The following is a 24179-nucleotide window of genomic DNA, read 5'->3' as shown; positions in this document are numbered from 1 at the left end:
TTCAGTCTCCATTTGAATGGCACATCTTTTTTTACACTTTTACTTTCAGCTTTTGTATGTGTTTGTCTATAAGAGGAGACCCTTAAAAACAACATCTGGTTGATTCTTGTTTTTTTAACCTACTCTGTCAATATTTGTCTTTTGCCTGGTGAGTTTAGACCATTTACATTCAATATTATTATAGAGAGATAATTTTTATTTTCTACCATTTTGATTTATCACCCCCCCCCCCCACCACCTATTTTCTGGTGTTGGAGATTAAACTCAGGGGCACTTGACCACTGAGCCACATCCCAAGCCCTATTTTGTATTTTATTTAGAGATTGGCTCTTACTGTTGGGTTCTTTTAAAAAAACATTTAGATTCTGTTTTTGTCCTTCTATAGTGCCATGATCTTGAAGACCTTCTTGTCCTATTTGGGAACAATCTTGAGCTTTTATAAAAGCTCTTAGCCTTTTCTTTGTTGTGATGGTTTATCACTGTTTTCTTGTAGTCATTCCTGTATGTATCTTTATTACTAGATATGCACACTGAGGCAAGGATGTATTTTTAAGACTTGTTTGCATATTTTATGTGTTAAATAAATATATATTTAGTTTAAGATAAATGAAAATACTCTTTTGGAAGCTGTTAAAAATGGATTTTCTTTTTTAATAGCTCTTCTGTGGGGAAAAGTAAAATAAAACCATGAACTCTGATCTAGACTTTACAGATCAGATGTTTGATATAGAACCAGAAAATAATGTGTACTTTTGGAGTTTTTTAAGCTTTAATTCTGCATATTGATGTAATGAACTATTCACAAGGTCATTTAATAGTTTTTTAATAGTACAATTGTTATTGAAATGAGTATAATTAAGCAGGCAACCATTCCACTTTCAAAATGACTGTTTATTTTTCTTTTGGTTTCCTTGCTGCAGAATATTTTAGTCCTTATATAATAGATAATGGCTGCTATACTGAAAAGATAACTTTTTCTGTTTTTTATTTGGTAACATTCCATTCTGTAGCAACCCTATGGGGGAAAAACCTGATAGTTTTTAGCAATTGTAAATGGAGGTCCTCATTTTGTTACATCATTTCACTATTTATTTTGTAATATTTTCAGGAATCAGGATGATTGACAGGTATATTACTCTTCTTCTACTCCTCCCCACCTTCTCTGAACTTTCCTTCAATACACTCCATAAGACTCTACTTCCTGCCTGGGCTCTTCCCTTGCTTCTTGATAAGTGGGAAGTACCTTTTGGGAGAAGCCACTTGCTTGCTTCTTTTCTTCTTCCAGGGATCCTAGGCTTCAAGTTTCTGGCTAATTTGGTTCCTCTTCAGGACCTTCAACTCCCCCCTGCACCCCCCAACAAAGGAGGAAAAGAAAAGAAAAGAAAGAAAAAAAACTATCTTCATGAAAATTAATCCTGTGGAAAATGCTATGCTTTGCCTGGATCACATACTCTTGGGCATCTGCATTTTGAAACAGCAAATTGTTTTAAAATATTTCATATAGGCACATTCAAGAGACTGCTGAAGAGTAATTGAGGTTTAGTTTATATTGGGAGCTCATGGTGTTTTTTTTTTGTCTTATTATTAACTCCCCTCATAAGAAATATTGAAACATTATAATTCTCAGATTTGTCAAGGAGGAAAATTATAGTATGGTTTTGCTATAAATTATTGAATATGTGAAGTTAGTAGTCAGAAGAATTGGATTCATTGTTGTACAGATTGAAATCTGTGCAAATCATTATTTTTGCTTTCCTGAAATACAAGAATTCTATGAAGAAATGGTGATATAAATATTACTCATTTATCCTTAGATATCTTAGTAAAGGAACAAAAACCTATTTAAACTGTCATGAGGAAAATGTATTGGAGAGGTTCTTTGGAATCAAAGGGTAGAAAATGTGAGACCTTATCGGCAACTGAATTTGATACCTGTAAAGCTATGTGTGTTAGTCAGATTTGCATTGCTATGACCAAAATACCTGGAAGAATAACTTAGAGGAGAAGTTTATTTTGTTTCATAATTTCAGCGATTTATTACATGGTAGGCTTACTCCATTGCTCAGAGCTCAGGGTGGGGAAGAACATCATGGCAGAGGGGTGTGGTAGAAAAGCCCCATCTCCTCATGAAGGGTAGGAAGCTTAGGGCCAGGGAGAGAAGAGGGGAGAAGGGAGAGAGGAGGAGGAGAAGGAGGAGAAGGAGAGAGAGGGAGAGAGAAAGAAAGAAAAGGGAAGGGAGGGAGGGAGGGAGGGAGAAAGGAAGGAAGGAAGGGAGGGAGGGCGGAAAAGTGGAAAGTTGAACTCTCTCAAGTCACACCCCTAGTGTCCTACCTCCTGCAACCATGCCCCACCTGCCTACAGTTACCACACAGTCTGTTCAAACTAGGATGGACTGATTGGGTCACAGCTCTCACAATCTATCATCACCTTTGAATATCCCTGCATTAACACAGGAGCTTTTGGAGGGACATTTCACATCCAAACAACACCTTGGAAAACATGGGAAGGTTGCAAACTTTCAATCTCTCTATGGATTTTCTTTTTTTCTGGTCATATATTTCATTGTGTTTATTTTTTATTTTTTGTATTAGAGATTGAACCCAGGGGTGCTTAACTAGTGAGCCACATCCCCAACCCTTTTTAAGTTTTGAGACAGGGTCTTACAGAGTTGCTGAGGCTAGCTTTGAAGTTGTGATGCTCCTGCTTCCATCTCCCAAACTGCTGGGATTACAGGTGTGCACCACCGCACTGGCTTCAATGTTTTTATTAGTGCATTATAGTTATACGTTACTGTGGGGTTCGTTTTGACACAATCATACATGCATGGAATGTAATTTTCTCCATTTCAGTCCATGCTTCCTCTTTTCCTCCCTGGCCCTGTCCCCTTTCCTCAACTCTCCTGGCCATCTTTCTATTTGTTATTTTCTTCATTCTTTACTTCTCTTTAGATTGGCTTTCTTTGATTTTCTATCCTCATGGTGAAAGTTGGTTGTCCCAAAGAATTTACATGTTCTCTCTTACGTTAACCAGCAAAGTCTGTATTCCCCTAACACAACCCTGAGAAAAAGAATCTGGTTAAGTCATTGAAGTTGGCTGTCTCCCTGGTGGATATCTTTACTGTGACTGAGAGGATGGTATCACAGGGTATAAGCATGACTACTGGAGTCTACCATATGGTTGGGACCAGTTCTTACATACAGAGAGGGTTTTGTAAACTGGGAAGTTTCTTGAAAGGAATCTGCCACATTAAGTACCAAGGAACGTCTTGAGTGTTTAAATGAGGAGTTACTTGGACAAATGGAGAGACTGAGAGCAGGAGATTTGTTAATGCTAAGCCTATAAGTGCCATATTCAGCTTTAGGAAACTACATGTATAACCATAAGCAGCCACAAGATTAGGTGATGAATGGAGAATTCCTTCAGAATGGTTTTGCCAATATTATACTAAGTTATGTATCTCAGAATTTTGGCCCTACTTTTATATCATGAGATTTCTGACTAGTATCTTGGCAACTGCTAATCAGATATTATAGAAGAGGTGCCTAATGACTTCAATTTATATGTTTTAAAGCATTATATTTCATTGCTTTGACTAGAGAGCCATCCAACCTATCAGGTAGGTTCTCAAGAAATATCATGATATCACTGGAATATATAGTTTCTCAAGTACTTCCTGTGTCTTTGTGTTTCTTGTCTTTAGTTTCACAAATTAAAGACTTCAAAGTTAAATTTAAAACACCCATGAACTTTGGATTTTGTTTTGAAACTCTTGACCAACCAGAAATTATAATTTCAGATACTTACAAGTAGAAAATAAATTAGTGCTTGCATTATGAAGCAATTTGGAGCCAGCAAGAATGTGGGATTATCTTCTGTAGATTTTTTGTTGACAGGATGTATTTTATGTCATGTGTAATGCTCTTTGTCTTAAGTAATTTTTCACAGGCAAATGACAATCTGTACAGTTTGTTTCCTATTATAAAAATGGAAATATGGACTCATGGATGTATGCTTAAAATATTCTGTCCAATTTGGAAGATACAGTGTATTATTTACCCTGTTGTAGAATCACCACAAAATTATACAGTTATATTCTTTCTATGTATGTATATGTGTATTGTGTGTGTATGTGTGTGTGTGTGTTTGTTTGTGTGTGTGTGTGTGTCTATGTGTCTATCTATAGTGTGTGTGTGTGTGTGTGTGTGTGTGTGTGTCTATGTGTCTATCTATACTAGGGTTTGAACCCAGGCATTGATTATGCAAAGCACACACACTACCACTAAACTATTCTCCCAGCCTCTAGTTTTATTTTAATGAGTCATTATGCTTGTGTTACAACTTCATAGTGAAAGATATAGTCTAATTTAGGCAAATTTCAAACAGTTTAGAAATAGGGGCTTTTTTATTCTTGTAGATATTTTAATATATGCCTTTACCAATATGGGTATCAAAACAAAACATTACCTCATTTTTAAAGCAGCTAGTTGTAAATGGTATTAGGAAAAAGAGGCTAACACAATAAAACAAACATTGCAACCATTTAACCTATGGTAACTTTTGTATGTATTATAGATTTTTGTACCGAGAACTAATTTGCAGGGTTCTTTCTACTTTGGAGACTCCAACTTGAGTACAACTATATATACATTAGGCTTCTTTTCCTTTTTTAAATTCAGCATTTCACTATTTCCTTTTGATTTACTAGTATGATACATGGGTGTGTTGGGGAAATGAAGAAATATAGTGTTTTAAGGAATGTTTAAGACTAACACCGTTAGGCAGTTTTTGATGGATACTGTTTGAACAATGTAAAATAGTGGTAGTTTAGGAGTTCAGAAAGGGGAACAGCTGACCTAGAATGGCCCATGAATAATTTGTTGAAGAGAAAATGTTAAAGGTGTCCTTAGAGAGTGTTTTTTTTTATTTTTGGGGTGTAGAGTGGGGGAGGGGATTTACTTAGGGGAGAGCATAATCTAGACCAGGCTTTCCAGAAATGAAGATGCCAGATGTATTCAGAGTATAATTATGTAAGTGAGTTTGATTGGAGTTTTGGCTTCATTTTGGGGAGAATAAGATACAATTGGAGATATATATATTGAAGTGATGCAATGCATATACTTGTGTGATGACAGAAGTGATGTGTTAGGACTGTCAATCTGTTGATGGTGTTTGGGAAGGACTGGACCTGTATGAGATGGGAGTCAGAAACTTAAATGAGGAAAACTACCTGAGTTGAACTAAATTAGCTGTTGGCAGAATGGACCTGAAGCTGCATATGAATAGTTGAGAGTCATTAATAGACTGAGTGACTAACTCCTTAATGGGCACAAAGGATAAGAGAATGTATCAAAAGATGTTTCTGAAGTTTTAAACTCAGTGACAAGTGAGAAAATGAAACTACATAGATTAAAAATGATGGCAGAAGGAATTCCTGGTTGTACTGGAAAATGATTTAAATTTTAGGGAAGTTGATTTTATCAGTGGAATATATGAATATATCAAGCATGCAGTTACAAAGGTGGGATTGAAGTTTGGGAGACAAATCAGGAATAGCTCACATAATGGTAAAGGAGATAATATTTGTGAAGACTGCTCTTCAAAGTTTGGGACCAAAATTCAACAGGGAGTTAAAATTGCAGATAGTGGATAAGGGTAAAAGTAGGAATTGTGTTTCTAGATAGAGAAGCCAGTGGATACAAATAGACCAACAGTACTGCAAGGTAGTAATTCAGGGGACTTTATTGATGTGGAGAATAAGATCTTTAAAAAGTGATCTTAAAATAACTGAGAAGAAAAGTGATCTTAAAATAACTTGGTTTTGAGAATGTTGGTTAGTTATGCTCTTGTCAGTAACTGTTTTATTGTACAAGGTCATCTTTTATGTTCTATGATATTAAGTATGTTAGAAGAATTACTTGGTATTTTATTTTCATGCTTGAGTAGAAACATCTTTCTGCCATGTTGATGTTAAAATGAACACTGGAATGAAACAGTACAGTTGTGGACATCTTTCTAGACTATATCAATTTGAAATTATTTTATAGTTTTTTTTTTTTTTTTTTTAGCTTTCCTGTGTTCACAGATTGCTGAAAATCTGAACTGTGGCACATCAGGGACAAATCTACAACATAATTGTGTCCTTCAGTTGAATTGTTAGTAGAGACTCCACTTCTCCCTGACTGTTGAATAGTTTGGGTGACATATTAACAGGGATGGTGTTTGTCTTAATATTTTTTCATCAGTATGTTGAATAATACTCCAATGACTTCATAAATAATATTTTTAAAGATTGACCTGTTAACATATCGTGTGTTTTCCCAGTGCAGTTTTTATTATATAGAGACTGAAATACGTATAAACTGATGTTATCGATAGTTCAAATAACCTTGGTACAAATAGAGTGTCATGGTTAACAGTATAGGCTTTGGAGTCAATTTAACCAGGTTGAAAGTCTGGCCTATTATTCTATAATTATGAGACATTAGACTGATTTCTGCATACCACTAATTCTGTTTCTTCATTTCCAAAATGTTGATAAGAATTCTGATTTCACTTATTTGAGGTTCAAATAAGAGGTAATATTTTAAAAATTTCTCATGTTTGCTAAGCTCTGAGGAATGTAAGTTTATGATAGGGACATAATTGCTTTAAAACTTATACTATCCTGTACATAGGATGCTTCATAAATCTTTGATAACAAGGGTTGAAATAGACCTAAAATCTTTCTTGCATAAATAAATAAATGAATAGTTAGATGGCACCTTCAGTCTCTGACAAACTTTTATTTAACTCATGCTTGCCCACCTCTGTCTTACTTGGGTATCTTAAAGTTTTAAGTGTGATAAGAGGATATCAAAGTGAGTTTACATGTTTTCTGCCCAAGGTAGATTCTAAGGAACAATGGTGTTTTCTCTTCTGGATTTGTTATGTTCTTTCACAACAGTGGGAACTCTTTAGAATCTGGTCTTAGATATTATATAAAAACTGATTCTAGCCCATACACCAACCCCCTGCAAGTTGATCTGATAAACAGGAACTGTTGGCAGTAGTTGCTCTAAAACCTAGTTGCTTTTCTTCCCACAGTGAGCAGTAGTTCTGGAATAGTAAGAGTTTAGGACCTCTTAGCTTCCTTCAGCCTCTCTTCCTATACCTCCCCTTGGTAGGGTTTTTGGAGGAGTACGTAGGATGCTGACAGAGTGAGGGGCAAGAACACAGACTCTGGAATTAAAACATCAGAGACCACTTTGCAGCTCGTGAACCTTTCTTAGTCTATTTTCTTTGTCAATGCCCTGTGAACTTCCCTGATAAAATTTTGTAATTTCATTTACTGTAAATGAAAATAAGTAAATATTAATGAATTAGCACCTAGCCTGCAGCATAGTAAGCTCTCAGTAAATATTAAGACATTGCTGCTAAGCCTGCTGTAGTTCAGAATAATGAGGATTAAATTACAATTAAAGAAGACTGATTCAATCATCACAGTTCCTGAAGAATAGTAGACACTAAATAAAATTGTTCTCTTTACCCCCATGTGCAAATGCCCATCCCTCCTTGTTACCTGTAAATAGTCAACAAGTAGATGACTTTCTGGCTAATGAATCTTTCATCAGATCTCCAATTAGAAAAATAGATAGCCACCTTAGTATACTTCTGAATGTCAAGGATGAGTTATAGGTATACAAATTACACTGTTTTATCTGGTTATACAGATGCTGTTGACTGAGTACTTGGATATGAAGAATACTCGCACTGCCTCTGAACCATCAGCTCAACTAAGCTATGCCAGTTCTGGACGAGAGTTTGCAGCCTTTTTTGCCAAGAAGAAACCTCAAAGACCGAAAAATTCCCTTTTCAAGTAAGTATGATGCCAGTAAGATAGCAACGTATCTAGAAGAGTTCTATCCAAGTAAGATGCCTTGCTATTTTACTGACAGCCATTACTTTCTCTAACTGAAGTTGAAGTATTTTATAAGAAACGAATAAATATTTGATTTTTTTTACCTTTGTTTTCTATAAGGGAAAGTGGCTGTTCCAGATTATGGTCAGTGGACTATTTAGAACTCTTAATAAAAATTTCTTAAATTTGTTTCTGGAGCGTGTATATAAAATTAAGGGAAATTAAAGGAAATGAAATATACCAGCTTTGAAAAAGCCCCCATGTGCCAAGAAATCGCCTTTTTAACTCTCTCTAGCAAAGCAGTGTTGGACGTTATGTGGTTACATGTTTAATGAAGGAACAGTCTGAAAGGTGGTTTGGTTTTTAAATTTTTTTTTTAATTATACTTGGACACAATACCATTATTTTATTAATATATTTCATGTCGTGCTGAGGATCAAACATAGTGCCTCGCACATGCTAGGTGAACCCTGTACTGCTGAGCCACAACCCCAGCCCTGTTTTTTTTTTTTTTTTTGCAAAATAATCAGGATTTGTTTTTATTTCCTGAATTTAAATCTCTCATTTCCCCCTTTTACTTGTTACATTTGAGCAAAATATTTATCCATTATAAAGCATCAATTTAATTTACTGAAAAAAATGTAAATGGTAAATGGACTTACTTACATAACATGATTTAAGGGATAAATAAAATATCTATAAAACTTTTATAAGTTTAACTCAAAAGATGCTAGTTTATATCCTAACAGTATTAATAAAACTGAATGAAGTTCAATGAAGATAAATTGCTTGGTTCTGGTCACACAGTTTATACACATATAAGCAAAATTTGGTTTTAGATTTTGATTGAATGGTATTACCTGAATACATACCTTTTAAACCAAAGTATATGGTGCAAAAATGAAATAATATTTTTTTATTGTTTTCTGAAACATGTATCATAGGTTTATTCATTCTATGACCATACAAAATTGCCTTAAAAAAAAAAAGGATAGAGAACAACAAAAAAAATGGCTACCAGTACCATTTCATTGGGTAATTTACTGGTAACCACTGAGCTTAATGAAGACAGGACTGGAATTCCTTATTTTTTTTTTAACTTCTCTATCTTCTACTTTTTTTTTCCAATTTTTGTCCAAATTTTATTTTATTTTTTTTATTTTTTATTGGTTGTTCAAAATATTACAAAGCTCTTGACATATCATATTTCATACATTTGATTCAAGTGGGTTATGAACTCCCATTTTTACCCCAAATACAGATTGCAGAATCACATCGGTGTTACACATCCACATTTTTACATAATGCCATATTAGTAACTGTTGTATTCTGCTACCTTTCCTATCCTCTACTATCCCCCCTCCCCTCCCCTCCCATCTTCTCTCTCTACCCCATCTACTGTAATTCATTTCTCTCCTTATTTTTTTCCCATTCCCCTCACAACCTCTTATATGTAATTTTGTATAACAATGAGGGTCTTCTTCCATTTCCATGCAATTTCCCTTTTCTCTCCCTTTCCCTCCCACCTCATGTGTCTGTTTAATGTTAGTCTTTTCCTCCTGCTCTTCCTTGCTGCTCTGTTCTTAGTTGCTCTCATTATATCAAAGAAGACATTTGGCATTTGTTTTTTAGGGATTGGCTAGCTTCACGTAGCATTAATTAATTATTATTTTTCAATTTATATGTGACAGTAGAATGCATTTCGATTCTTATTACATATACAAAGCCCATTTTTTCATATCTCTAGTTGTATACAAAGTATATTCACACCAATTCGTGTCTCCATACCTGTACTTTGGATAATAATGTCCATCACATTCTACCATCATTTCTAACCCCATGCTCCCTCCCTTCCCTTCCTACCCCTCTGCCCTATCTAGAGTTTGTCTATTCCTCCCATGCTCCCCCTCCCTACCCCACTATGAATCAGCCTCCTTATATCAGAGAAAACATTCTGCATTTGGTTTTTTGCCAGTCTTGGTTTTTTATTTTGTTGTTGTTACTATCTTAGTGTACCCAGCAGGCTTGTGCCCAAAGTGTCTATCTCTTAGTAACAACTGATAGTTAATTATATTAATAATACTGATAGTATTAATAGCTACCATTGATTTAATGCTTCCTATGTACCAGACTCTATACCAGGTGAGTCTCTCAAACTAATCAATTAAACATAAAATAATTTGGCTTATAACAAGTTTCAGCAGCAGCAATAGTAGCTAACATTTACTGAGTTCTTACTAAGTACTAGCTGAGACATTAAGCCAATTTCATGGATTGTCTCATCTGCTCATTACTACAACTGTACAGGCAAGGGTTCCGTTTTTAATCCTTGAACACAAAAATTTGCAACACAAGAGAGGTTGAGTAAATTAGGTAAGGTCATATGTCTAGCAAGTTATAGAAATAGGTTTTAAACTCTTAACAGTCTAAATCCACACCTTTGTGTCCTTTTGAGGGCTTAATACATATTTTAAGAAATTGTATCTGTAAATGTAAGCCAAAGTATCATCCCAGTATTTTGCACTAATTATTTTTAAATGTCTGAAACTCTAGTACATTTTATTGATTTGCCTTTGAGATTTGCTTTTATTTTATATTGATAGTGTTTATAATAATTCAGTATCAACACTTAGTTTGTATTGTGATTTAATGGAGAAGAGTGCATGCCTGCCTGGAATTAAACCCATTCTATTTATTTAATGCAATTCTTTTTTTCTTTTTTTTAAAGGTTATATTTACTCTTTAATTTTTTTGCTTTTTAAAAAATTCTAATTTGTTATATATGACTGCAGAATGCATTACAAATTCATATTACACATGTACAGCACAATTTTTCATATCTCTGGTTGTATATAAATTATATTCACACCATTTGTGTCTTCATATATGTATTTAGGGTAATGATGTCTATCTCATTCCACCATCTTTTTTACCCCCACTTCTCCTCCTTTCCCCTCCCACCCCTTTGTCTTATCTAGAGTTCATCGAATCTTCCCAGGCTCCCCCTCCCAACCCCATAATCAGTCAGCCTCCTTACATCAGAGGAAACATTTGGCATTTGGTTTTATGGATCACTCACTTAGCATTATATTCTCCAATGCCATCTATTTATCTGTAAATGCCATGATTTTATTCTCTTTTATTGCTGAATAATATTCTATCGTGTATATATACCACATTTTCTTTATCCATTCATTCCTGCGGGACATCTAGGTTGGTTCCACCATTTAGCTATTGTGACTTGTGCTGCTATAAACATTGATATGGCTGTGTCCCTATGGTATGCTGTTTTTAAGTTATTTGGGTGTAGACCAAGAATAGCTGGATCAAATGGTGATTCCACTCCCAGCCTTCCAAGGAATCTCTATACTACTTCCAGATTGGCTGCACCAATTTGCAGTCCCACCAGCAATGTATGTGTGTGCCTTTTCCCCCACATCCTCGCCAACACTTTGTGTTCTTAATAGCTGCCATTCTGACTAGAGTAAGATGAAATCTTAGAGTAGTTTTGATTTGCAATTCTATAATTGCTAGAGATGTTGAACATTTTTTTCCATGTTGATTGATTGTATATCATCTTCTGAGAATTGTCTGTTCAGTTTCTTGGACATTTATTAATTGGACTTTTTGTTTTTTTTGGTGTTTAGCTTTTCGAGTTCTTTATATACCATAGAGATTAGTGCTCTGATGTGCAAGTGGTAAAAATTTGCTCTCAAGATATAGGCTCTCTATTTACCTCACTGATGGTTTCTTTGGTGGAGAAGAAGCTTTTTAGTTTGAATCCATCCCATTTATTGATTTGCGATTTTAATTCTTGTGCTATAGGAGTCTTATTAATGAAGTTGAGACCTGATCGACATGATGGTGGAGATCTGGACCTACTTTTTCTTCTAATAGACACAGGGTCTCTGGTTTAATTCCTAGATCCTTGATCCACTTTGAGTTGAGTTTTGTGCATGGTGAGAGATAGGGGTTTAATTTCATTTTGTTGCATATGGATTTCCAGTTTTCCCAGCACCATTTGTTGAAGAGGCTATCTTTTCTCCAATGTATGTTTTTGGCACCTTTGTCTAATATAAGATAACTGTAATTATGTAGGTTAGTCTCTGTGTCTTGTATTCTGTACTCTTGGTCTACCAGTCTATTTTGTAGCCAATACCATGCTGTTTTTGTTACTATTGCTCTGTAGTATAGTTAAGGTCTGGTATAGTGAAGCCACCTGCTTCATTCTTCCTGCTAAGGATTGCTTTAGCTATTCTTGGTCTCTTTTTTTTTTTCAAGATGAATTTTCTGACTGTTTTTCGCATTTCTATGAGGAATGTCATTGGGATTTTGATTGGAATTGCATTAAATCTTTGCATAATTTCATAATGCTTTTGCTAATATGGCCATTGTGCTAATATTAATTCTGCCTGTCTAATCACAAGGTAGATCTTTCCATCTTCTAAGGTCTTCTTTAATTTCTTTCTTTAGCATTCTGTAGTTTTCATTGTAGAGGTGTTTCCCCTCTTTCATTAGGTTGATTCCCAAGTATTTTTTTTTTTTTGAGGCTATTGTAAATGGGGTAGTTTTCCTCATTTCCCTCTCAGAGGATTTGTCACTGATATACAGAAATGCCTTTGATTTCTGGGTGTTTATTTTGTATCCTGCTACTTTGCTGAATTCATTTACTAGTTCTAGAAGTTTTCTGGTGGAATTTCTAGGTATAGAATCATATTGTCAGCAAATAGTGCCAATTTGAGTTCTTCTTTTCCTATGTGTATCCCTTTAATTTTTTTCGTCTAATTGCTCTGGCCAGTGTTTTAAGAACTATGTTAAATAGAAGTGGTGAAAGAGGGTATCCCTGTCTTGTTCCAGTTTTAGAAGGAATGCTAATGCCTACAATTTTTCTCTACTTAGAATGATGTTGGCCTGCGGCTTAGCATAGATTGCTTTTACAATATTGAGATATATTCCTGTTATCCCTAGTTTTTCCAGTGCTTTGAACATTTGAAGATGCTGTATTTTGTCCAATGCTTTTTTTTGCATCTATTGAGATGATCATATGACTCTTATCTTTAAATCTACTGATGTGATGAATTACATTTATTGATTTCCATATGTTGAACCAGACTTGCATCCCCAGGATGAATCCCACTTTATGTTGATACACTATCTTTTTGATATGTTTTTGTATTTGATTTGCTAGAATTTTAACAACTATGTTCATTAGAGATATTTGTCTAAAGTTTTCTTTCTTTGATGTGTTTTTGGCTGGTTTTGGAATCAGGGTGAATTTGGCCTCATCAAATGAGTTTGGAAGTGCTCCCTCTTTTTCTATTTTATAAGATAATAGAGTATAGGTATTAGTTCTTCTTTATAGGTCTTATAGAACTCAGCTGTGTATCCATCTGGTCCTGGGCTTTTCTTGGTTGGTAGGCTTTTGATGGCGTCTTCTATTTCCTTTCTTGAAATTGATCAGTTTAAATTGTGTATATCATCCTGATTCAATTTGGGCAACTCATATGCCTCTAGAAATTTGTCGATGCCTTCAATATTCTCTATTTTATTAGAGTACAAGTTTTCAAAATAATTTCTAATTATCTTCTGTATTTCTATAGTGTCTGTTGTGATATTTCCTTTTTTTATCACATATGTTAGTGATTTGAGTTTTCTCTCTCCTTCTCTTTGTTAGCATGTCTAAGAGTTTGTCACTTTTATTTATATTTTTCCCTGCTCCAGGGAAACATACACCAACAAAACCTTTTGTTTTGTCAATTTTTTCATTTGTTTCTTTTGTTCCAATTTCATTGATTTCAGCTCTGATTTTAATTATTTCCTGTCTTCTGCTGCTTTTGGTGTTGATTTGCTCTTCTTTTTCTAGGGCTTTGAGATGTAGTGTTAGGTCATTTATTTGTTGACTTTTTCTTCATATAAGGAATGAACTCCATGCAATGAACTTTCCTCTTAGTACTGCCTTCATTGTGTCCAGGAGATTTTGATATGTTGTACCAGTGTTCTTATTTACTTCTAGGAGGTTTTTAGTCTCTTCCTTGATGTCTTTTTCAACCCATTGTTCATTCAGTACCATATTATTTAGTCTCCAGGTGTTGGAGTAGTTTTTATTTTTTATTTTATCATTGATTTCTAATTTCAGTCCATTGTGATGTGATAGAATGCAGGGTAGTATCTCTACTTTTTGTATTTGTATTTGTTAAGAGTTGCTTTGTGGCATAATGTATGGTCCATTTTAGAGAAGGATCCATGTGCTGCTGAGAAGAAAGTGTGTTCACTTCTTGAAGGATGAAATATTCTAAATATGTCAGTTAAGTCTAAGTTATTGACTTCTATGGTTTCTTTGATCAGCTTTAGTTTGGAGGGTCTATCCAGTGATGAAAGAGGTGTGTTAAAGTCACCCAGAATTATTGTGTTGTGATCAGTTCGACTCTTGAGCTTGAGGAGAGTTTGTTTGATGAACATAGATGCTCCATTATTTGGGGCATATATATTTATAATAGTTATGTCTTGTTGGTGTATGGTTCCCTTGAGAAGTATGAAAGATCCTTCTTTGTCCCTTTGTTTAACTTCAGTTCAAAGTCTATTTTATTTGATATGAGGGTGGAAACCCCAGCTTGCTTCCACAGTCCATGTTAGTGGTATGATTTTTCCCAACCTTTCACCTTCTGTCTGTGTATGTCTTTTCCTATGAAATGGCTCTCTTGGAGGCAGCATATTGTTGGATCTTTTTATTTTTTATCCAATCAGCTAGCCTATGACTTTTGATTTGTGAGTTTAGGCCATTAACATTCAGGGTTATTATTGAGACATGATTTGTATTCCCAGCCATTTTTGCTGACTTTTGTTACTTAACTTGACTTGGTTTCTCCTTTGATTAGCTTTTTCTTTAGTGTAATACCTCCCTCTGCTGATTTTCATTGTTGTTTTTCATTTCCTCTTCATGGAATATTTTGCCAAGGATGTAGTGCAGGTTTTCTAGCTATAAATTCTTTCACCTTTTATCGTGGAAGGTTTTTATTTCTTCATCAAATCTAAAGCTTAATTTTGCTGGATATAAGATTCTTAGTTGGCATCCATTTTTTTTCAGAGGTTGATATATGTTGTTCTAGGATCTTCTAGCTTTCAGGGTCTGGGTTGAAAACTTTGTGCGTAACCTAATTGGTTCCCCCTAAATGTAATTTGATTCCTTCCTCTCATGGCTTTTAATATTTTCTCCTTATTCTGTATGTTAGGCATTTTCATTATAATGTGCTTTGGTGGGGGTCTGTTGTGATTTTGTACATTTGGTGTCCTGTAAGCCTCTTGAATTTAGTTTACCAATTTGTTCTTTATGTTTGGAAAATTTTTTGATATTGTTTTGTCGAATAGATTGTTCATTCCTTTGGTTTGGAACTCTATGCCTTCCTCTATCCCAATAACTCTTGAATTTGGTCTTTTTATGCTATCCCATATTTCTTGAATGTTCTGCTAATCTGGTTTCTTACCATTTTCACTCTGGTCTACATTCTTTTCAAGTTTATATGTATTGTATTTATTGTCTGCGGTCTTGTCTTCCAATAGGTCATGCTTTCAACTGAACTTTTTATTTGGTTTATTGTTTTTCTATTTCAAGGATTTTTTTTTTTGTTTGGTTCTTCTTAAGAATCTCTATCTCCCTATTGAAGTAAACTTTTGCTTCCTGTATTTGCTTATGTAGCACTTTGCTGAAATGTTTTTTTGCTACCTGTATTTACTCTCTTATATCATCCTTTAATTCATAGAACATTTTAATTATGTATATCTTGAACTCCTTCTCTTGTCCTTTTATCTGCTGTGCTGGCCATGAATTCTAATAACGTGGTATCTTGATTTGTTTGGGGCATCTTTTCCCCTTGTCTTTTCATATTGCTTGTGTGTCTTTATTTCTAGCTCTGTGGATCTGAGGCATTACTGTTTTTACCATGAAGGCTTATAGTGCCCTTGAAGGGTTTCAATACCTCTCCTTTGAGGGGAAGACAATGTTAACAGATCCCAATATAAACAAAATACCACCTAAAAACAAAGAGTTGTTATTAAGACATTTACCGTTTGGTCACAATGTACAGAAATGGTGAATTAAATTATTATCTACAATATAATTAGTAGGTTTGTAAAAGGGTTTACAGTTTCTGATGGTGGGCAAAGAACTGTTGATGAGGTGTAGGAAGATATGCTGAGGAGGTATGAGGTGAGGATATAGAGTTATTATATCTCAGGAAGTGTGAAAGAGAAATCTAAAGAAGAAGGTTAGTAGCAGAAGAATAGAGAGGAAGTAATTTTAGGTAGACAAGTAAGAGGGAAGACAAAGTACATTAAACAAACACACATATATATTAAGAAAAATAAAAAAATGTTAAAATAGTAAAAATTGGAGAGAAAACAAAAAAAAAAAAAAAGAAGAAAGAATATACCACACAACTGTAATATACTATTCAGTTGTCTTAGTGCTCTATATCCTAATTCATGAAAAGTGCTTGGTTTCACATATGTTGGGGATGTGATGGCGGCAGAATAAAGAGGGAGAAGAAAGAAAAAAATCATCTCCAAGGAAGAAACAAGGATAGTTTTGGTTTGAGATCAGTGTGTTTTCTGTTTTCCTTCTCATCCAACAGGTGGGGTTGTCTGTTCTTAGTTGGTATCTCTGCCTTCAGGATGGTGGGGGTTCCAAGTATGTAAGGGTTGGTTGGTCTTGGGCTCAGGGCACCTGCAAGTGGGCTATGGCACCCGCTGGTCCTGTTGGGAGACTGCACCTCAAGGATCTCCTTTGGGGTCTGCTCCTGTGATGTGAGCTCCAGGTCTTATCTCCTCGTCTTCCCTGTGGACCTCATAGTTCTTGCCCTCTAAATTAGTCTCTAAAGCTGTCTCCCTCACCTTCTCCCTTCTCCTTCCTAATCAGGAACCTTTCCTTGGGGGGAGGGAGGGGTCTTGTGTGTTGCACTCTGGTGCCTGACCACCTGTCACCTAGTGCAGTTCTGAATTGGCAGTTGCTCTGCTGAGTTAGCAGCTGCTAGGATTGGGGTGAATTTAAAAACTATGGGTACCTGGCTCTTAGGTGTTGAAAACTGGAAGTTGATCCAACTAAATATGGTGATGGAGGTGGCCCAAGATGAAGGCAGCTGCTTTCAGGGATGAGGCATCAGGTTGGGTGTGGGGAGCCTGTGCGATGCGTTCAGAGATGAGCTCTGTGATGTTCAGTGTTGCAGCTGTCCGCTTCTTCAGAGCCTGTGATGTCCCCAGGTGCAGGCAGACTGCTGCGAGTAGTGGACTATGATGGTAATTGCCAAGTCCCAAGATGGAGGTGACCAGAGGAGCCCCATGTTGGTAGACAGGGGTCCACATGGGGGTGGCGGCTAGAGTTCCTGCTTGTGAGTATTGGATGAGTGTCCTTTGTGGAAGTGGTGTCTGGGAATTCTGTGCAAGTGCTGATGCCGGTGGTCCCGTTAAGTCACCCATGAGACCTAAGTGGGCGAGTTGTCAGGAATCCTTTTCTAATGTTGAGGCCTGGGACCTTTCACAGCATGGCAGCCATGATTCATGCCCAGGATCAGCTATGGAGGGGTCCTCTGTCACTCTCAGCAAATCAGTATTCCTACTAGTTGAGACCTGGGTCGTGGGATGACACAGAATGCTGCTTCCCTCTGACCCACCATCTTGGATTCCCCCTGCAATTCTTTTTAAATAGTTTTACTCCTTGAATAGATGCAGTATCCGTTTAAATGCTCTGGGCTGCAAGTAATATAAGATGTTAAATGGAACAGATGGAATTATAAGGAAGTCGTTATTTCATACCATGTAGAGAAATATGGAGGTTTCCTTATTCATTGCTACAATATCATAAAGCACCCAGCCCTTTCTGTGTCTCTACCTTCTCTTACCAGAGAAATCAGTAGTGTTTTCTATTGTGATTATAATGTGTTTGCATCAGTTCCATTCCAATCAAGAGGGTGATGCCAAGGAAACAGGATGAGTTAGTTCCTGTGCATCTTTTTAAAACCATTTTTAATATATGTACTTATTTTTTTAGGGCAAATTTAGCTATAGAGAAAAGTAAATAAAGAAATATAGAGTGTTCTCTTACTTCTCCCCCCAGTTTTCCCTATTAATATCTTGCATTAGTGTGATATATTTGTTATGGTTGATGGACCAATATTTGTTATGTCATTATTAACTAATAGTTTAGTTTACATCAGGGTTCATTGTTTGTGTTGTATAATTCTAAGGGTTTTTGAGGAATGTATAATATCATGTGTATACCATTACAGTGTCATACAAAACAGTCGTACTGCTCTAAATATTTTTCTGTGCTCTACCTACTTTTCCATACCTCCTCCCTAATTTCTGAGAACTACTGATCTTTCTATAGTCTCCATAGTTTTGCCACCTATCCCTCATGTCCTGTAGTTGGAACCATATTTTACATAATCTTTTCAGACTGGTTTCTTTTGTTTAGCAGTATGAATTGATTGTTCTACTTCTTTTCATGGCTTGTTAGATTTGATGAGTCATATTTCCTTGTGTGGATGTACCAACACTGATATATCTATTTAGCTACTGAAGGGCATCTTGGTTGCTTTCAACTTCTGGCAGTTATGAATAAAGCCTGATATAAATACCCATGTACAGGTTTGTACTTATTTGAGTTAATATCTAGGAGTATTATTGACAGATTACATGCTATGACTAACTCACTTTGTAAGACATAGTCTAAAATCTTCAAATGTTTTTAGTAATAACTAATTATCCACTTGTTAATATTTTTCTGACAGTAGCATATCCCCTCTGCTATTTCCCCTCAGGTTCTAGAATTGGGTCTTTGGCTCAGTTCTAAACCAATCTCTTGGAAGTTGAAGTTGTCTTAAACTAGGCAAATTCATCTCTGCTACCTGGTTTCCAACTGGAGAGGGAGCCACTTTTCTTGAGTGCATAGCTAAGTAAAGAGGGAGTAAGAAAGTAAAACACCAGATGGAACTGGGGATATGGCATAAAGTAAGAAATATAATGGAAGGAAGAAGTGGTTGATTGTGGCAACTAAGACTGAGATGCAGCATAACCAGACTTTTTCCTCCCCTCCACCTCTCTTCCCCTTTATTACATTCTAGATGTAGGTTTATTGCAGAAAATAATCTTCAGGGTTTTTAGATTTCAAGCACTTAGATCTCACCTCTAACTTTCAACCTCAGACCATGTGTATATTTTCAAACATTTAGCCACTATTCTGTGGTTTGTGGTATAGGGGGAAAAACAAACAAATTATTGGAAATGATCAAATTAACTTAAGTAATTGTTATACATGTATTATTATTGGGCAGTGATAAAAACTCAGCACTAGCACAGAATTATACAGTTATTACAGATTTGCCTGTTTCTGGTGTTGGTTCCACCTTTAATGAGCCGTGCATGCCTGAGCAGGTCTCCTGTCTTGGTAGGCCTCAGTGCCTTTGGCTATAAAATAAGAAGGTGAGACTGAGTAATCTCTATTGCCTCTTTTACTATAAAATTATATCAATCTGTGACTTGTTGCAAACATAAAAAGAAATCCTGAGTAGTAAAAATATATTCAGTCACAAAGGAGTAAGATTTTGGAGAGCTGTAATCTGTTTTTATCACATCTATGAAGGACTTTATTACCCTCTTTAATTGCCCTCAGCCAAGGTTAATTAAGTGTATTTAAGTTCTGTCTTACTATTCAAAGTATGCCTCTGTATTCTTTGCTCAAGAGTTTATTTTTTTTCCCTTGCCATCTCTGATCAATAGCTGTCAGCATGCTTTTTGGAGGTCAGTGGCTTCTCTTCTGCACTTTATTGGCAGGTGGCACTTTTGATGTGCAGAACTCTTTGCCTTCCTTCCTTCTTGGTAGGGTGCAGAGAGAGAATCAAATTACCCAAGTATTTGCCTCACACACTACAGTCTTGGTATTCCCCTTCCTTGTTAGGAATGGATATAGAGACCTAATTAAGGGAATGATGCTGCTCCTTTCATGTTGCCAGAGATCTATTCCATTATCACTCTGCTCTTTCATGTTTTTTACACCTCAGTAATTCTTAGAAGGATACCTTCTTTATCAGCCTAATATCCTGCCTTTGAAACTCTCAGGTTCAAAATGGAATCTCTTAGCATATTAAAGGATTTACTGTTTGATATAGTCAGAGTTTAACAGGTTGTTTTCTGTTCCTCACTTGTATGTTTCTCCTTGAAACTGGTTTGTCATTGTTGTTTTGTTTATTTCAGCTTTATAGACCCATTGTATACTGTAAGTCTGCCTCTCATATTTTCAACCTTTGGAAACACTTGGTAGCATGGTAGTTTTGAGAGTATTTTATGTGGTGGTAAGTGGCAGATCAAAAAATTTATAGCCATTTGATGACATTATTTTTTAAGGCATTTAAGAACAAAATGCCAAAATTGCCTTACTTATTTGATTTCATTATTCAGCATCATTTATAGTGAAGCCTGTTGTACTAATCCTTCACCTGAGGAAATGAGAAAGGTATGAGTTCTGCTCTGAGAGGTAAATAAGCCTGTGGTGGCAACTGGCAGTTACTGGTGGGTTTTGAGCTAGGTAATAGCATAATTAGAATGACATTTTATAGGATGATCTTGTTGCTGGGTGTGTACTAATCCAGGCAAAGCTTGATCATTTTCTGAAGGCAAAGGTAAATTGAGGAAGATCAGAGTTGTATCTGTTAAAATGGAGGATAAGCAAAAAATCTAAATACTGTTATAGTGGAGATTATCCTGGAATATCATTCATAAACCGTGGTCTCTGAGCAGCTGTCTCTGGCCTTGTCTTCATATAGCCAAAATTTCATGATGATCAAACATCACACAGACCAGAGTAGAATACTTTTGGAAATCCAGAACTGGACACACCTAACTAAGCACTCGTTTCCTGTGTTTCACTGCAGGTTTGAATCGTCCTCTCATGCTATCAGTATGAGTGCCTATTTGCGGGAGCAGAGAAGGGAACTCTATAGTCGGAGTGGAGAACTTCAAGGTAGGTAATGGGCCTTCTCTGAAAATATTAATTTTCTGGAGGAAGATCTGAAGTGTTTATAGCATAAGAATTCATGATCTGCATTCAGAAGATTCTTTCTAGATCAGAACATTTAAAGACTTGATAATCTATTTCTTCTATCATTTCCCAGCCTCTCCTGCCAAGCAAATAAAACTATTACTACAGCCAGAAGACTTCCAGATCTGCTACCATTCAAGCAGGGATTCTAAGTGACACAGAAGTGGTTAGGTTCTTCTTGCTTAGCTAGCATACAAGTCCAATCACAGTCCAGTAGAATGCCAGTCTTCTGTGGTAGCCACTGTTACTATTCCTTTTGTTATTGTTTTCTTTTTGACACTTTCAATAATATGGCAGGCATAAGTGAGATTTGGAAAAGAGCAAATACAATCTCTGTCATTGTTTAAAGGGAAGAAGGATGCCTCTATATAGTATGGTCTAATCAATATGACTGGGATACATGGGATTCTTCTTACCCATCTGTGGTTACTAGAGTGTTTTACTGCATATCTGCAGAAGAAAATAGTTTGGAAATGAAATATAAAATAAATAAATAAAAATCAAACTAATAACATTTCCTTTTAGGATCAAAAATGGTAATTATGATACATTAATTAATTAAGAAAGATTTGTGAGTTCCTGCTAAGTGTAAGACATCATAGGATTTAGAAGGAACTGAAGTTGGGTACAAAGAAATAAAAGATAAAACCTTAAGATCCAGTTGTGAAAGTAAGGTATGTGTGTGTGTGTATGTGTGTGAGTGTGTGTGTGTGTGTGTGTGTGTGTCTGTTTGTCTGTGGTCAGTCCTCCACAGTCCATGGTGGATTCTGCATGTATACTGAATAATTATAGGAGTTTTTTTTTTTTTTGTCACTGTTCCCTAAACACTGCAGTATAACAACTACTTATATAGCCTATCCATCATATTAGATATTTTAAGTAATCTAAAGATAATTTAAGGTAACAATAATAAGTGTACAGGTTACAGACAAATACTATACAATTTTATGAAAGAGACTTGACCACTGTCGATTTTATTACTCACAGAGATGTCTGTATTCACACAACTATACATACACCCATAGAGACACAGACACCTCACCAACAATGTGAGGAAGTACATAGGAGTAACTAAGTAGATTGTATATATAGAATTGTTAGAGGAATTAAGAGAAGAGAGTGATTATTGTAATTATTTTAGAATTCTGGATTTTGTTCATGAGGGGCAGGTATGACCACTTTAGTTTTGATACTTTGAAGCATTGTTCAGTGACTAGCCTGCACAATTAAATATTTAGTTTTTAAGACTCATCATAGTTCCACATCAAAGTACTGTGAAGTAACCAGTCACCTTTTCTGGTTGAAGACTTCTGTCATCTCACCTCCACATGGGCTTATAATAATGAATTAGACTGATCAGTCTAATAATCTCTAATTTTTTTCATACAGCTTTGCTCACTCACTTATATCATAGTAATTGTTCCACTGCTTATATATATGGTACCCCAAAGTGAAAGCCTAGAAATATGTTCTAAAGTACTGGGAAAAAGAGACCTGCCAATATTTTATTTAATTTTAAAATGTTATTGTACATTTTGGAAAGCATACAGTGTGTTTCTTGGAGGAGTACAGAGAGAATAGTTAAAATTGTGAATGACCAGCTCTGTGGTTGGACAAGCAGTTAAAGAGGGGACAACCCAGGTCTAGCAGGCAGCACCTCCCAGGGGAGTAGGGAGGGCGGCAAAGTGTGGATAAAATGATGGTAACAACATGTTCCTGTTGGAGTTGGGATAGTGGTTGAAATGTCACTTAGGGTTATAGCAGGTTATTTAGGGCTAATGTATCTTCCTTACAATGTCCTGATTTTGGTCTCTCTGCAGTGGTGGTGAAGGAATGTTTTTTTTCTACCTGTCTTCTATTATATTAAGTTCCTTTAATGGTGACAAAGCCTCACCCCCTCCTCCTGCCCCTTAGTTTGAATCCTGATGATTTTATTGTTTTTAAATTAATAAATATTTTAATAGCAGTTTTAAATTCACACCAAAATTCAGTAGAAAATACAGAGTTCCTATATGTCCCCTGGTCTACCCCATATAACCTCCTATTGTATCCATATTCCACACCATAGTGAAGCATTTCACGTGGTTCTTTGAGATGAAAAGAGACCATATAATTAATGGGTCAGCAGTAGAAACTGTCACTCACCCAGATCAAGGATTATTAGCTACTAGGATAAATGGCTGTTTCCTCACACTTTCTTCTTTTTGTTATACAATAGGGGTAGTGAATACTCTGTGCTGTAGCCACATGGCCCAATTTTCAGATGCCCTCAGCTTTCCATGATCTCTTCAGAGACAGTGTGGCATGGTAATGCAGAGTAGGGGATTCTGAGCTCAGACTACTCACATTTTAAAATCTAACTCTACTACTAGCCTCACATCCTTGAAGAAGCATCATGACCCCTATGCCTCCTTTTCTTTTCTCTGAAAGGGGATAAAAGTAATGGGACCTACCCCATGAGGTGGTTGTGAAAGTGTGTGTTTAAAAATGTATCTACCATAGAGTGAATGTTATGCCTTCTTATGTCGCTTCCAGTGTTAATTTCTAGTACCGTGACTCCAGAGTTTTCACACACATTTCGTTTATCCTTGTGTTATCTTTTATGACTAAATCCTACTTATGATTAGCTTTTTAGGTTAAATTTAGTCATTACTTATTCTCATGAGTTTCCTTGCTGGCTCTTTCTCTCCTCAGTCTTCTGCAAACACACACATATTGTGGGGTTGTGGCCCTGAAATGTGTTCATGACACATTTTTACTGTTCTGAGTACTTGGATACTATAAGTCAAAGCTCACTTGCTTAAGTTGCCATAAAACAGAAGTTCTGCAACATTTTATTTCCTGTGCTTCATACAGTGCCTAGTGCAATAATTTTTTGATAGACACTAGTTGAGTTAGTGACAGAGTGAAGAGGACAGTTGAAATGTAAAGTAGGATAGAGAGGTCACCATTGAGAGGGAGGAGGGCCCTAAAAGGAGGTGGGACACTGATAGTTAATATCAGCCTTATAGGTTCCCATTCACTTTCAAGTTTGTTGTTTTGTCCCATTGTCCTAGACATGGAACTTGTAAGGAAACTTAAGTTGAGCAACAACTATACTACTTATTGTGGCTTTGGATTATTATTTGAATATTTATTACGTTAACAGAATTGAAAACTTGAGAGACTTAATGGGTTAAGAAAGTCAAGGCTCTG

At 35.9% G+C, this 24179-nt stretch overlaps 1 protein-coding gene across 2 annotated transcripts in view; it reads left to right on the top strand.

The window, feature by feature from the left end:
- Positions 1–24179, top strand: part of Exoc4 (exocyst complex component 4) — a 765522-nt gene that overhangs the window by 204764 nt on the left and 536579 nt on the right. For both annotated transcript variants that reach the window (XM_027950110.2, XM_027950111.2), the window contains exons 8-9: positions 7710–7855; positions 20818–20906. In XM_027950110.2, the coding sequence (XP_027805911.2) occupies positions 7710–7855; positions 20818–20906 (235 nt within the window). The remainder of the gene's footprint in view (positions 1–7709; positions 7856–20817; positions 20907–24179) is intronic.

The sequence above is a fragment of the Marmota flaviventris genome, chromosome 1 (assembly GCF_047511675.1).
Source record: "Marmota flaviventris isolate mMarFla1 chromosome 1, mMarFla1.hap1, whole genome shotgun sequence".
NCBI lineage: Eukaryota > Metazoa > Chordata > Mammalia > Rodentia > Sciuridae > Marmota > Marmota flaviventris.
The sequence above is the reverse complement of the archived record's forward strand: the minus strand, read 5'-3'. Positions and strand labels throughout refer to the sequence as shown.